The sequence below is a fragment of the Cygnus atratus genome, chromosome 1 (assembly GCF_013377495.2).
Source record: "Cygnus atratus isolate AKBS03 ecotype Queensland, Australia chromosome 1, CAtr_DNAZoo_HiC_assembly, whole genome shotgun sequence".
Lineage (NCBI taxonomy): Eukaryota > Metazoa > Chordata > Aves > Anseriformes > Anatidae > Cygnus > Cygnus atratus.
This window is the reverse complement of record NC_066362.1, coordinates 184,317,134-184,329,982: the sequence shown is the minus strand read 5'-3', so window position 1 is coordinate 184,329,982 and position 12,849 is coordinate 184,317,134. Positions and strand designations below refer to the sequence as shown.

Genomic DNA, 12,849 nt, shown 5'->3' with positions numbered 1-12,849 from the left:
ATGGCTTGCTTTTTCCTTGCCCAGATCTGCCTCTCTGCAGTTAGCTGTATCTTTTGAGTATTCATATATGTAAGGCCACCTGAGTAGCTACAAAAAATATATAATGTATTCATCAAAATCTGAGCAGAAGACATGGGGTACACAAGGACACAAAATTAAGAATGAAAAATGAATCAGTTACTCTGAATTAGCATACATATGGCTCTTTTACTTCCCTATCTTTTCTCTAATTCTTAGGTATTTTAAGGGTGTAGTACATTCTCTTCTCATTTGTGTCAATTCCAAACTAGGCACATGTGTTTCTGTAAGAATACAACTAGACAGCTCTCTGAAATGTAATCGGATAGTGCAGATTACTGTTTGTTTGGTGTAGTGGTACGACAACAAAAATCACAATTACTAAGGCCTGTGTAGTGTAGTTGGGAAGGCATTTTATATATGGTGAGTCCGTGTACCTTTTCAAAATACATATTGTTATCCACTAGATCAGAATTTCCTCCTTTTGTCAGCTAGATTTCCAGATAAACCTACCTTAACCTACCAGATAAACCTAATTTCAACTTCTTCCTTGTTCCTCCCTGTTGCTTAGACTGCAGAAAGTCCTATGTATTTGATACAGCTGTATTGTGTAGTATTTCCTATCTAAAAATGACTTTCATTGTATTGAGTTGAACATGTTGGCTTGCCAGGGAAGATCAGTGACATAGCACTGTATCAGCAAATCAACAGTAAGATTTTTATTGCTATTATGTTACAGGTTGCTTCTGCTTCTGACTAGTACAGGGGTAATAATTATGATAACTTGCAATCAAATAATTGTGGAAATAAATTAATTGCTGAGGTGATTGGTTGCTAAATTTCATTTCATATTAACTTAATTTCATATTGTTTTATTGAACACACATTAATTATTTTCATCGATTGATAAAATTCCCCCAAACTTTTCAAAATGTTTGATTGACTGGATATTACATTACTTCATTACTTTTCTTCCCCAGACATCCTTTTTTTTTTTTTTTAACGTTAAGTGCAATCTGCCAATGTGATGTGGAAATCTGGTTGATTCAGGCTCATAATCTTAGAATACTACAAATAGAAAAAGCTGTAGGTAATACTGCCTTATGCTTTTTTCTTTACACTTCTGTTTTCAGCAATTCATAACTTCACCAGTCCTAATAAATCAGAGAAGTTAACTGTTCCAGGATGTTGTTTTTGTGTTGATTTTATTAAACAGCATGCAGCCACTACTGCCACGTATTGTCTGCAAGTTTACCATTTGTTAAAAAGTAAAATAGTGTGTAAAGAGAAGTTTGTAAAAGCAAGAAACTTATGCTTGTAAAATACAATGATGTGAATGTTAGACTTGCTGCCTCAAAAGTGTCATTTGATATTTCAGAATGAAAGAATGAGACCTATTGAGTGGTAGTTTTACTGTAAGAAACAGAAAAATATCACAATATGAGAAAATCATAGAATGGCAGAATGGTTTGGGTTGGAAAGGACCTTAAAGATCATCTAGTTCCAACCCCCCTAGTGGACACCTTCCACTAGACCAAGTTACTCAAAGCCCCATCCAACTTGGCCTTGAATGCTTTCAGGGATGTGTCACCCACAGCTTCTCTGGGCAACCTGTTCCAGTGCCTCACCACCCTCTGATTTAAAAATTTCTTCTGAATAGCTAATCCAAATCTACTCTCTTTTAGTTTAAAGCCATTACCCTTTGTCATATCACATCACTCCCTTAAAAAGTGTCTCTCCCCACCTTTCTTGTAGGTCTTTAAGGCCTGGAAGTCCACTATAAGGTCATAGAATCATAGAATCATTAAGATTGGAAAAGACCTCCAAGACCATCTGATCCAACCATCCCCCTACCACCAATATTACCCACTAAGCCACATCCCTAAGCACCACATCCAACCTTTCCTTAAACACCCCAGGGACGGTGACTCCACCACTTCCCTAAGCAACCTGTTCCAATGCCTGACTACTCTTTCTGAGAAGAAATTTCGCCTAATTTCCAACCTGAACCTCCCCTGGCACAACTTGTGGTCATTCCCTCTAGTGCTATCACTAGTTATCTGTGAGAAGAGGCTGACCCCCAGCTCTCCACCACTTCCGTTCAGGTAGTTGTAGAGAGTAATAAGGTCTCCCCTGAGCCTTCTATTCTCTAAGCTAAATAACTCCAACTTTCTCAGCCTCTCTTCATAGGAGAGAGGTTCCAGTCCTCTGATCATCCTTGTGGCCCTCCTCCAGACTAACTCTAACAGGTCTGTGTCTCTCTTATGTTGGGAGGCTGTTGTGGTTTAGCCCAGCTGGCAGCCAAACACCACACAGCCGTTCGCTCACCCTCCCCCCTCCCTCTCCGGGATGGGGGAGAGAAACGGGAAAGTGAAGTCTGTGAGTTGAGATAAAGACAGTTTATTAAGACAGGGAAAAGAATAACAATAATAATAATAATAATAATAATGGTAATAATGTGTACGAAATAAGTGATGCACAATGCAATTGCTCACCACCCGTTGACCGATGCCCAGCCTATCCCCGAGCAGCCGGCCCCCCACCCCGGCTAGCCACCCCTATATATTGTTCAGCATGACGTCAGATGGTATGGAATACCCCTTTGGCCAGTTGGGGTCAGCTGTCCTGGGTCTGTCCGCTCCCAGCTCCTGCTGCATCCCTAGCCTGCTCGCTAGCAGGACAGAGCGAGAAGCTGAAAAGTCCTTGGCTTGGTGTAAGCACTGCTCTACAACAATTAAAACATCAGCATGTTATCAGCGCTCTTCTCATCCTAATCCAAAACATAGCACCCTGCCAGCTACTAGGAGGAAAATTAACTCTGTCCTACCTGAAACCAGGACAGAGACCCAGAGCTGAATGCAGTACTTCAGGTGGTGTCTCAGAATAGCAGAGTAGAGGGGGAGAATCACCTCCCTCAACCTGCTGGCCACGTTTCCTTTGATGCAGCCCAGGATAAGATTGGCTTTCTGGGCTGCAAGCGCACATTTCTGGCTCATGGGGAGTTTTTCATTCACCAGTACCCTCAAGTTCTTCTCCTCAGGGCTGCTTTCAATGTATTCTCTACCCAGCCTGCATTCATGTTTGGGATTGCCTGAACCAAGTGCAGGACCATGAACGTAGCCTTGTTGAACTGCATGTTGTTCACATGGGTCCACCTTCTGAGCCTGTCCAGGTCCCTCTAGATGGCATCCCTTCCTTCCAGCGCATCAGAATGAAATATGGTATCTCCTTATCAGAGACAACTGAAACTCTAAGCTAACTTGGCATAAGACCTTTCAAATATGAAAGAAACTTTAATATAAATCTTGCCAATATCAGAAATTTGACCATGTTATACTGTTTTCAGATAATTTGCTGTCATATTAAAAGTAAGCTTATTCATGCAGACATTTTAATAGTATAATGCTTTCTTCTTGTATACATTTATCATTTTTTTACATAGCAATATTGAAACACATTTTAATATTAGCAGTTTGATTTACTATTACTTGCAGACATTTTTCTGCTTTGAAGTTTTATTGCTTTCTCCTGTCTTAATAAAGCACAAAGTTGGGTGTGTTTTCTGTACTGACTGAGTTTAGTATACCCTCTTATTTGACTAACATTTTTTCTCAAAAAAAAAGTGAAAGTTCACCTCCTGATTCTTCTGCATTTCAGCTTATAAAACAGGACATGCAAACATTTCGAATTACTTAAAAAACTCAAATGCTTGTTTCAGATTTGGTTTTCTATCTTCTCTTTCATTATTGCTTTTGTAGTTCAAACTAGTATTTCTTTCTTTATTCGCTATGGTAAATTTATGTTGTTTTGTTTCCTTCTCATGTATTAGAAACACTATTTCAAAGTGTATAGATACTTGATACATTTTTTTTATATAATTTTGCTTGATAGTTTTACATTTCAGATGTACATGTACATAAAGGAAGCAAGTTTTCCACTTAATACTATGGAATTGAGTTTCTTATTTTATTGTTGTGTTTTGTTTGAACATTTGTTTTTGATTCAATTGCCAGTTATAAATAGGTGACAGGAAAAAAAATGACTTGTTTTTGAAGACCACATTAAATGGAAACCTGTGAAATAATCCTGACATCAGGAAGTACAGCAAAAGTGAAACCAATTTCCACAGGAAACAATACCATTTTATTTTTTTTTAATAAATCTGTCTGGTATTACTTCTTCAACTAATAATGAAGTCAAAAAGTCCGATGAAATAACAAATTACAGTGGTTAATTTGTTTTATGTATCCTTACAATTTCCCAGATTTGTTGCATTCAGTCTGTATCAGGTGACTCTTGCATTACTATCGCTGTGCAGTCCATTCTTCCAGTACTTGTAGCTAACTGGTTTACACAGCATCCAGTTTCTCTAGCCTCTGTTATTTTTCTTTACCAGTCCTCTTCTAATTTTCAAAGTAATGAAGTCTTTTGAGTAGAGACTGTCCCTATTTTTCTGATTCTAAGGCAATGAAGATTCAAAACACAATTAAAATACAAGAAAAAATCAGTAATGGAGGACAAAAGCAAAAAAACACATTGTTCTGTCTGCTTGGCATAGAACCTGCAAGCAAGAACTCCTTTTGTGTCTTTTGCATGTTGAAGAACTCAAAAGGGTTCTTCTATATCTCCAGAGAAACTATTGGGTATATGAATAACTATGAAACTCAGGTATCTTTGAAGAGGCTCCAAGTTAATTTGGGATATTTTCTTTTTAATCCACCCTGTGAAATTTCTATTACAAGAAGGCTTTGAAGAGCTCTCCATTGCCTTATTGTTCCATTTTCTGTTTCCATAATTACAGTCTTTCAGGGAAGACAAAACACCTCAGTTTTTTAGACCTGGTTTTCAGATATTTTCTGTTATGAAACCTGGTAAGGTGTAGGAGGACAGAGGCAATGCGAAGACACAGATTTCTGTGATGCAGTTAAAGGAGTTAGATTCTGCATTTCAATTAAGGGAAAAAATAGCTGTTGGCTAGCAACACCATCGCCAGAAAAGCACATGCAGTTTTTAATGTAGTGCATTTAGTACCAAAACATTCAATTCTGTTTTTACAACAGGAAGTGGGTGTTTCATGGTGTCATTAGAATGTATTCATAGAAAACTGTTCCTATAGCTTCAAAGCCTATATAAGAGATTTTTACAACAATATCCTTACAGTTGTGACATATGACGGAATGGGGAGAAGGCTGAAATTTATTTGATTCTTTCTGAAATTTACTCAGCTCTCCTCCTCTTCCATCTGAAACAGGGAAGGAAACTTGAGAGGATTAACTAGTGTTTTTCTTCTTCCTTGCTAAGCAAATCCAACTCATCTTCAAGTTTGCAACAAGCACTTTCCTGAATTAGCTGTGTAAAGCAATGACTTCACTTTGAAGAGTGGAGCCCGAAATTTAATATATAAATACATATATTAAAATTTTGGATTTAACTGGATTTGAAATCCTACTGAGACATATGTGTTATTAAGTTTTGATATGTGTTTATCAGCATAAGATAAAATGGTTAATGAAAAAGTAGATTATGATTCACTGATTTTCACTGTGCAAAATTTATGACAGTGTATGACACATACTGTTTGAAAAGTAGAAATTTAACAAAGAAATTTCCAGGTCAACCTTAACTATTTATGAAAGGGGAGAATGTAATATACAGTATAGCAAAGTTCAAGTGAAAATATTTATTCTAGGTCTTTGCTTCTTATTCTTTTTTTTTCTTTCTTTCTTTTTTTTTTTTTTAGATTTGGTTTTATAGTGTACTTCTACAAACACAACTTTTTAAAGGATTAAGGATTGCAGACTTTTTTTTCTGTTTTAAATTGATTTTATTTCTTTTTATGCTCCTTAATTCTCTTTGATTAAATGGCTTGTTTCTGTTGCAAGTAATGGCCATCACTAATATTTCATTAATTTCTTTTTTGGATTTCATTCTGATGGCATTTAACATAGTGGCCTAGTTGTTCCAAGTTGTCATCAAAAATTTTAGGTGAGATTCAGCTTTGTATTCATACCCTTCTAAGCTTATTTGTACTAGATGTCTAAATTTGCACTGTTTTCAGTGGAATTTCATTCAGTGTAGTCAATAGAACTAGATTTTTATCCTGAATTGCGCACTGACCTTGGGACAGTTGAGTAGAATTAGTCAATAAACAGAGTGGTTGTCTATATTCGAATTTACATCTCCTGGATCATATGAGAACACCTACAGAGCCTATACCTTAATTCACTTGTGTGAGTCAAGATCTGATTACTGCCCTTCATGTTCTCGTGTCTTTGTTTAAAAATATATATCTGGATTTTTTTTTTCTTCAAAAATGAAACATCACTCAAGGTGCATTATGTTGTAAAACATTATTCTGAAAGGTTTGTAAATATGATCTTTTATATAATGAATACAATATGAGATCTGTTGTAGGAACTGAAGAAGCTGCACTCATTAAAGGAATTAGCTTATATTTAAATGTGGTATATTTTGCTTCTTCCAGATGGTCCTCGGCCCTCACAGAAAGAGATCATATCACTAAGGGCATTTATGCTTCTGTTTTTGAAACAACTTATACTTAAGGTAAAACAGTCAATTACAAATGGAAACCATTAATATCTGTTATATAGGTTCTTTCAGGGTAGTAAATAATTGATACCTATCAGGCGTTATAACTGTTTCTGGTTGTTAATTTTAATTGATGCACATACTTCTGACAGACATAAAGGCAGTAAATCCATACAATATTTCTTATTAACCTCACCAAACTAAGCTATATATATTTTATTAAAGGAACTTGCAGAAATAATATGTAATAGTACAGAACCTTTCAGGTATTTGGAGCAGTTGTTATATGATAGTATATGATAGTAGATAAATACTTCATTGATAAAAGGATAAGGTAATGGCAGTTGTTAAGTTAGATTCTGCAGTTACTACTTTATTTTATTCTTTTATTTTTATTTATTTATTTTTTTATTATTTATTTTTGTCCTACCACAGTTTGAAACAGTCCAGGATTCTTCTTTCTCTCCATTACAGATGGTCTTTGAGGTATAATTTGCCATGTGAGACTAGACTGAAAAACAGTATTTTCTGGTCTAGCTTATTCGATTTTTTTTTTTTTTTTGGTTGAGTGTCAGGAAATGGAAGAGTGGCAGTAATAGCTGATACCATCTGAAACCCCACACTATAAGAATAATTTCTAGCAGTAATAGAGGCCTGACTTCTGGCTGTTTTGTATTTCCACAGTGGTACGGAAAAGGAATGTAGTGAAAATGAGAATTTAGTTCTTTGAGTATACATAGTAAATTTGTAGGATTACGTGACTCAGTCCAAGTTTTCTTAGGCCATACTTTAAAGAATTAGTTTTCTCTGAAAATTTATCCATTCTTTTTTATTTTATTTTATTATTTTTTTTAGGATCGAGGTGTGAAAGAAGATGAACTGCAGAGCATATTAAATTACTTATTAACAATGCATGAGGTACATTACTGAAATTACCTATCTTTTACTGTAATCACTTGTATCAGCTCTGTGGGAAGCTTGCTGTTGAGGTTAGTTCGTGGAGTAACATTGGTCTTGTCATACAGGATGAAAATATTCATGATGTGCTGCAGCTGCTAGTGGCACTAATGTCCGAACATCCAGCATCCATGATACCTGCTTTTGATCAGAGAAATGGGATACGGTAAGACAGTGAAGTGAGAAACTATTTCAAAAGTAGTTCCAGTATTACCACTCTCCAAATGCCTTCTTTTTCACACAAATATCACAACTGCTGGTCTTTCAAAGTACAATTTTACTAATTCGGGATATAGCTTTTTCAAAAACAGACTGGTTTTGGATAGCTCTGGGACTAAAATTTTCCCCTTGAGGTTATCACTATTATATTTGAAGGTAAATGTACTGCTGTACTTATTTCTCAATCTCAAATAGAATATACAATTAACAAGATACATCAAAAAGCCAAGTATCTATCTCAGAATCATTGAATATTCTGTCTTCTGATGTTTTACATAATTTGGGGGAAAGAAGAGGAAAATGAGAGAAATGTCCTAATCTCTCAAATTCTCTCTGAAAAAAAAAATAAAAAAGGTGTCTGTGGAACTTATATATTTATGTGCTTGTTCATACTTTTAATATCTGATAATTGACAGAAAAGCAGGGTGGGTTTTTTTTGGTTTGGTTGGATTTTTGCCTGCCGTAGTAATGCAGGATTTTTCCAAGATTAATAATTTTATTGTTAATAATTTAATGTTTACTATAGATTTTTATTTTGTATTGTACTTTGGAAAATACAAGAAGAATAGAAGAAAAATGCCTATCACTGATACATTCAAGCTGTGTTTTCTATAAAATATTTAAAACTTCATGATACTACTTGTATTTAAAACTATTTGAATGGCAACACTAGTTGAAACAAAAGTATAGGGAAGACCTGTTGCACTCACAGTTAGGACATTGTTTTCTATCTATAGTTCTATAGCAAAATAGCAACAAACAAACAAACAAACCACATTTTTGTTTTCTGTACCATCCAGGTACTTCAAGAAACACCGTGGTGTGACTTTGTGTTCCAATCTTTTCCTTTTGTCTTAAGCTACAACTTCTCAGGCGGTCTTTTATTTTCTTCTTCTAGTTAGGGAAGAATATTAGAAAAGGTTTTTTCTTTCTGGTATGAAACATTGAACTGAATGAAAAGACACCATGCCTCTAACCTAAAGAGCTCGTAATCAAATTATTATGCTGTGCTTGGTGATTTCAGTATACCCTTCCATTTTATGTAAATTATTGGGTTTTAGTGTTATAAGTTCCTTATAAGATATTCCTGTTTAGTGAAATACAATCTGTGTGTGTGATGTTCAGTAATAAAATGAAAAACCTTGTTGAATTTGTTTTTCTTTTTTAGAGTAATTTATAAATTATTGGCTTCCAAAAGTGAGAGTATATGGGTGCAAGCTTTGAAGGTTCTCGGATATTTTCTCAAACACTTGGGTCATAAGTAAGTGTAGTTTTAAAATTATTGTAGTAGTGTAAATTCACAGTTCTTCATGTCTTTTTGTCATAATTACCTTACATAATTTGACAGTCTTCAGAAATGACATAGAATAAAATTGTTACATTTCCCATTTAATCATTTGCACATTCTGTTACTTTTATACATTAGGATAAAATTGCTCTTCTAGTTAACTTGTTACTATTATGACATTTGAAAAGATATAGTGTTTATCTACCAAATATATGATATGTTGAAAATTAAACATTGAAATGATCTAAAACCATTTTTCAAAAATACATTTTAGAAATTTCTCTTGCATGTTCAGATAAGGGTTGTAGGAAACATATGATTGTCATCAAAAATTTGTTGCTCAAATTTTCAGTGTGATTGCAATAAATGTGTCAGGGTTGTACTTTTAAAAATACTTTCAAACTGATGGGAAAAATGAAATAGAATGTGTTATTCACATGGAAAAGATTCAGAATAAAAAGTAAACAGCAAGTAAATGATCATAAAAAAAATGAGGTAAGATCATGCCTCTATAACAAGGGAAGCAAGAAATATTCATATTTAAAATGATCCTGAGTCACAAAATAGATGTACTTAGTCTCATCTTCCCTTATTTGATGTTAAGAAAAAAATGAAAATCATGCAGGGCTATGTAACCTGCTGCTGATCACTTTTCCTCTTGTATGCAGATATTCCAGTGGGATAGTATGCAGGATGGAAATTAGCAATGTGCTTTACTATAGCTATGCATTATGCTATACTATATATAGCTATGCTATATGCTATACTATGCTTTACATCATGTAAAACCTCCTCAGAAGGCAAAGAAACTAGGACTCCAGCCAGAATGCAGTATTGCTATACATGCTTTTCTCCATAAGATCAATAAAGTATGACAGTGTAATTGAGAGACAGTTAGCTGAGAACATGCTCCCAAATGGGATTTTCTCTTGGGATCCAGCAAACCAAAGAGTGTTCTGCGAATTGATAAAGCAAATTCATAGTCCATTCAAGAATCTCAAAGGGCTTTTCAAACATTGCTTACTAAAAATGGTTCAAATTCATAGGAGTTGAATTAAGACACACCAGATAAAGGTTTAACTTGCGCAGAGGCCTGTGTCCAAATAAGTACATTTGTTCAAATCATTTATTGCATATGCAATAAACTGAGTAGCAAATGCTCAGCAGAATATTATAGAAAAGAAAAACTAAGATTTTTCAGAAGCTGAGATTTCAGTTCCTGATCCTGAGCATCTACTTGTAATTATGTATGTATCTGTGGAGTTTCCATTCTTCAGTGAAAGTACATAACACGACAACTGAAAAAAAAAATAAAAATCTTATTTTGTCATGTAATTAAAGTCATTCAAATCCACTTGAATATTGTGCATCTTTCAAGGTATCTTTGAATATTCTGTTACTTTGAATTAAAAAAATAAATAAAATCTGCAGAGTCCTAGGTATCTGTGAATGTTCACATTTTAAGTACATTTCAGCAAGTAAAAATGTCTCCCATTTTCATATCTTATAACTAATGCTTGTGAGGTGTGCCTATTTGTCCACATATATGTGTGCATATGCATAGCTATATAAAATTGTAGTCAAATACAGGAAATTCTAAGAAATTGCAAAATTGTAAACCACATAAAGTTTATAAACCACTTATAAATTTCTGTTTTATATTACAGGAAACAGGCATCCTTTTGGAATTCTACTTTAATGCACTAAAGTAGAATTGCATAAAGAGATATTATAATGTAATTCATGAAATCTGAACCAATACAATATTAATAACCAATGAATAGATTAAAAAAAAAAAAAAAGAATCAAAGTAATACACAGTTACCATTCATTAGGTATTCTTTGCAGATTAACCAAAGAGTTGAGGTGATGGGCTACCTGGGCAAGTGACCATTGATGTGTTAGATGAAACTCTGAATTATGTACTTAATTTTTGTTTGTGATCTGTGATGACAGACTACTTTGCCTAACCTTAACAGTAGGCAGAATCCTGTTCTTTTCCTTCTCTACCTCTTTGATACTTCCCACTGACAGCGGTTACAGCCATTTTTTCACTTCTTTTTATCTGCACATTTAAACCTTCTTAAAACAGGACTATATAGGCTTGTACGTTTATAATTTTCTACTTTTAAATATATCTAATCTCAAATACAGCAAAATAGGGCTACAAAATACATTAACCTGTGCTATTTATGGTGTTTCTTAACATTTTATTTTTCCATAATAATTAGTTTTACCTATTTTGACTGTCTTTACAATAAAGATTATTTTTTGTTTCTCTAGAAGAATTCGTACATTATGTAAGTCAGATCAGCTAGTTACAAAGCAAAAATCGGTTTAAGTGTAACTAGCATAGGTATTCCAATTATTTTTTCCTTCCATGCACCACATCATAGCTTGCAAGGTTGAATACATGTAGTTTTTCTCATAAGTTATGGACTCCTTTTAGTGTGACAAAGACTAGACACTGTTATAAGATGTTGCCACGCTCTTTTACGGTTATTTGAAGATTTAAATATAATGTATTCATTTCAAAAATTCTAGAATGAATCTGTGTGATTGAAGCCTGTGTTATCATCATCAGTAATCATGAAAAGGGAGTTTCTTAGCTTTTGAATGCACAACTAGGAAACCTTACTATATATTATTTCATATGGTCCTGCTGCTTTCATATAGATTATTAATTATTCTGAATAATATTCTTTATTTTGTATTTATTACAGCAGTAGATAAATTTAATGATGCGATATACAATAAGTACTCTATTTTTAATGCTATATCCAGTTAAAAAGAAGAGTGTTTGGGGATAGATACAATTCACTGACATGAGCTGCTTTCTTCTCTGCTTTTTAAGATTATAGTATTTCTTGTTCCTGACTGTAAAATTCCCCTCAGTCAATTTGAATTTCATAGCTTTCGGGATCCTAGTGAATGAGAGAACGATGTGCCATTTTATTTTATTTTTTTATATAAAAAAAAAAGACATCCCAAATATAGAATTGCTTGCTGTGGATCTTTGTATATTACTACAATAGCATTCAAATCAGGAAAGATCTTAAATGATGTTTAATTCATAATATATGCAGAATAACAGGTTTTAGAACTTTTAGTACAACATCAAAATATTAGACTTTAGTGTTTTTGCATTTACTTGAGAATTTTCATCATGCTTGGCATTTTCATAGAACTTTTGTTTTCTCTTCCAGGCGAAAGGTTGAAATCATGCATACTCACAGTCTTTTCACTCTTCTTGGAGAAAGGTTGATGCTGCATACAAATACAGTGACAGTTACAACATATAACACGCTTTATGAGGTACAAATTATTAAACATACAGATTGTAATCTCTGTTGTAAAATGTATAGCTTAATTATATTTTTATATAGCCTTTTTGTACACTCTGGGCTTTGCAATATCCTGATTTGCAAGACTTTTGAGAATTTTTTTAAATTTTAGGGAAGGACACTGGCTCAGAATTTATTCTCCCATGCTTTGGATATTTTTGGATATTCTTAATAAAACTTTTTATTTACAGCATTACAATGGCTGGTGGGAAAGATCCTGCTATTTAAGTTGTTCATCACTTTCAAAAATAGTAATAATAACAATAAAGTTACTGCAGGCCTGCAGGCCCTTACTCCTCCATTGCTGGGACTAGAGAGTGCTAGAGTACTAGAGCTGAAGAGATGCATTTTTACCATTTTTATTTCTTTTTTTTTTTCCCCTTTTTGGTGAAATTCTTTTCAAGTTAATAAAATTTTGAAAAGTGCTGTTTTTTATTTTTTTAACTATCCATGTTGGTACTATGATGATAGCTG

At 33.9% G+C, this 12,849-nt stretch overlaps 1 protein-coding gene across 1 annotated transcript in view; it reads left to right on the top strand.

Annotated features, from left to right (window-relative positions):
* The window catches only part of NBEA (neurobeachin), a 516,634-nt gene that overhangs the window by 148,463 nt on the left and 355,322 nt on the right, over window positions 1-12,849 (top strand). Inside the window, exons 14-18 of the mRNA XM_050714797.1 lie at window positions 6,503-6,582; window positions 7,423-7,485; window positions 7,593-7,690; window positions 8,912-9,004; window positions 12,238-12,346. Of these exons, the coding sequence (XP_050570754.1) occupies window positions 6,503-6,582; window positions 7,423-7,485; window positions 7,593-7,690; window positions 8,912-9,004; window positions 12,238-12,346 (443 nt within the window). The remainder of the gene's footprint in view (window positions 1-6,502; window positions 6,583-7,422; window positions 7,486-7,592; window positions 7,691-8,911; window positions 9,005-12,237; window positions 12,347-12,849) is intronic.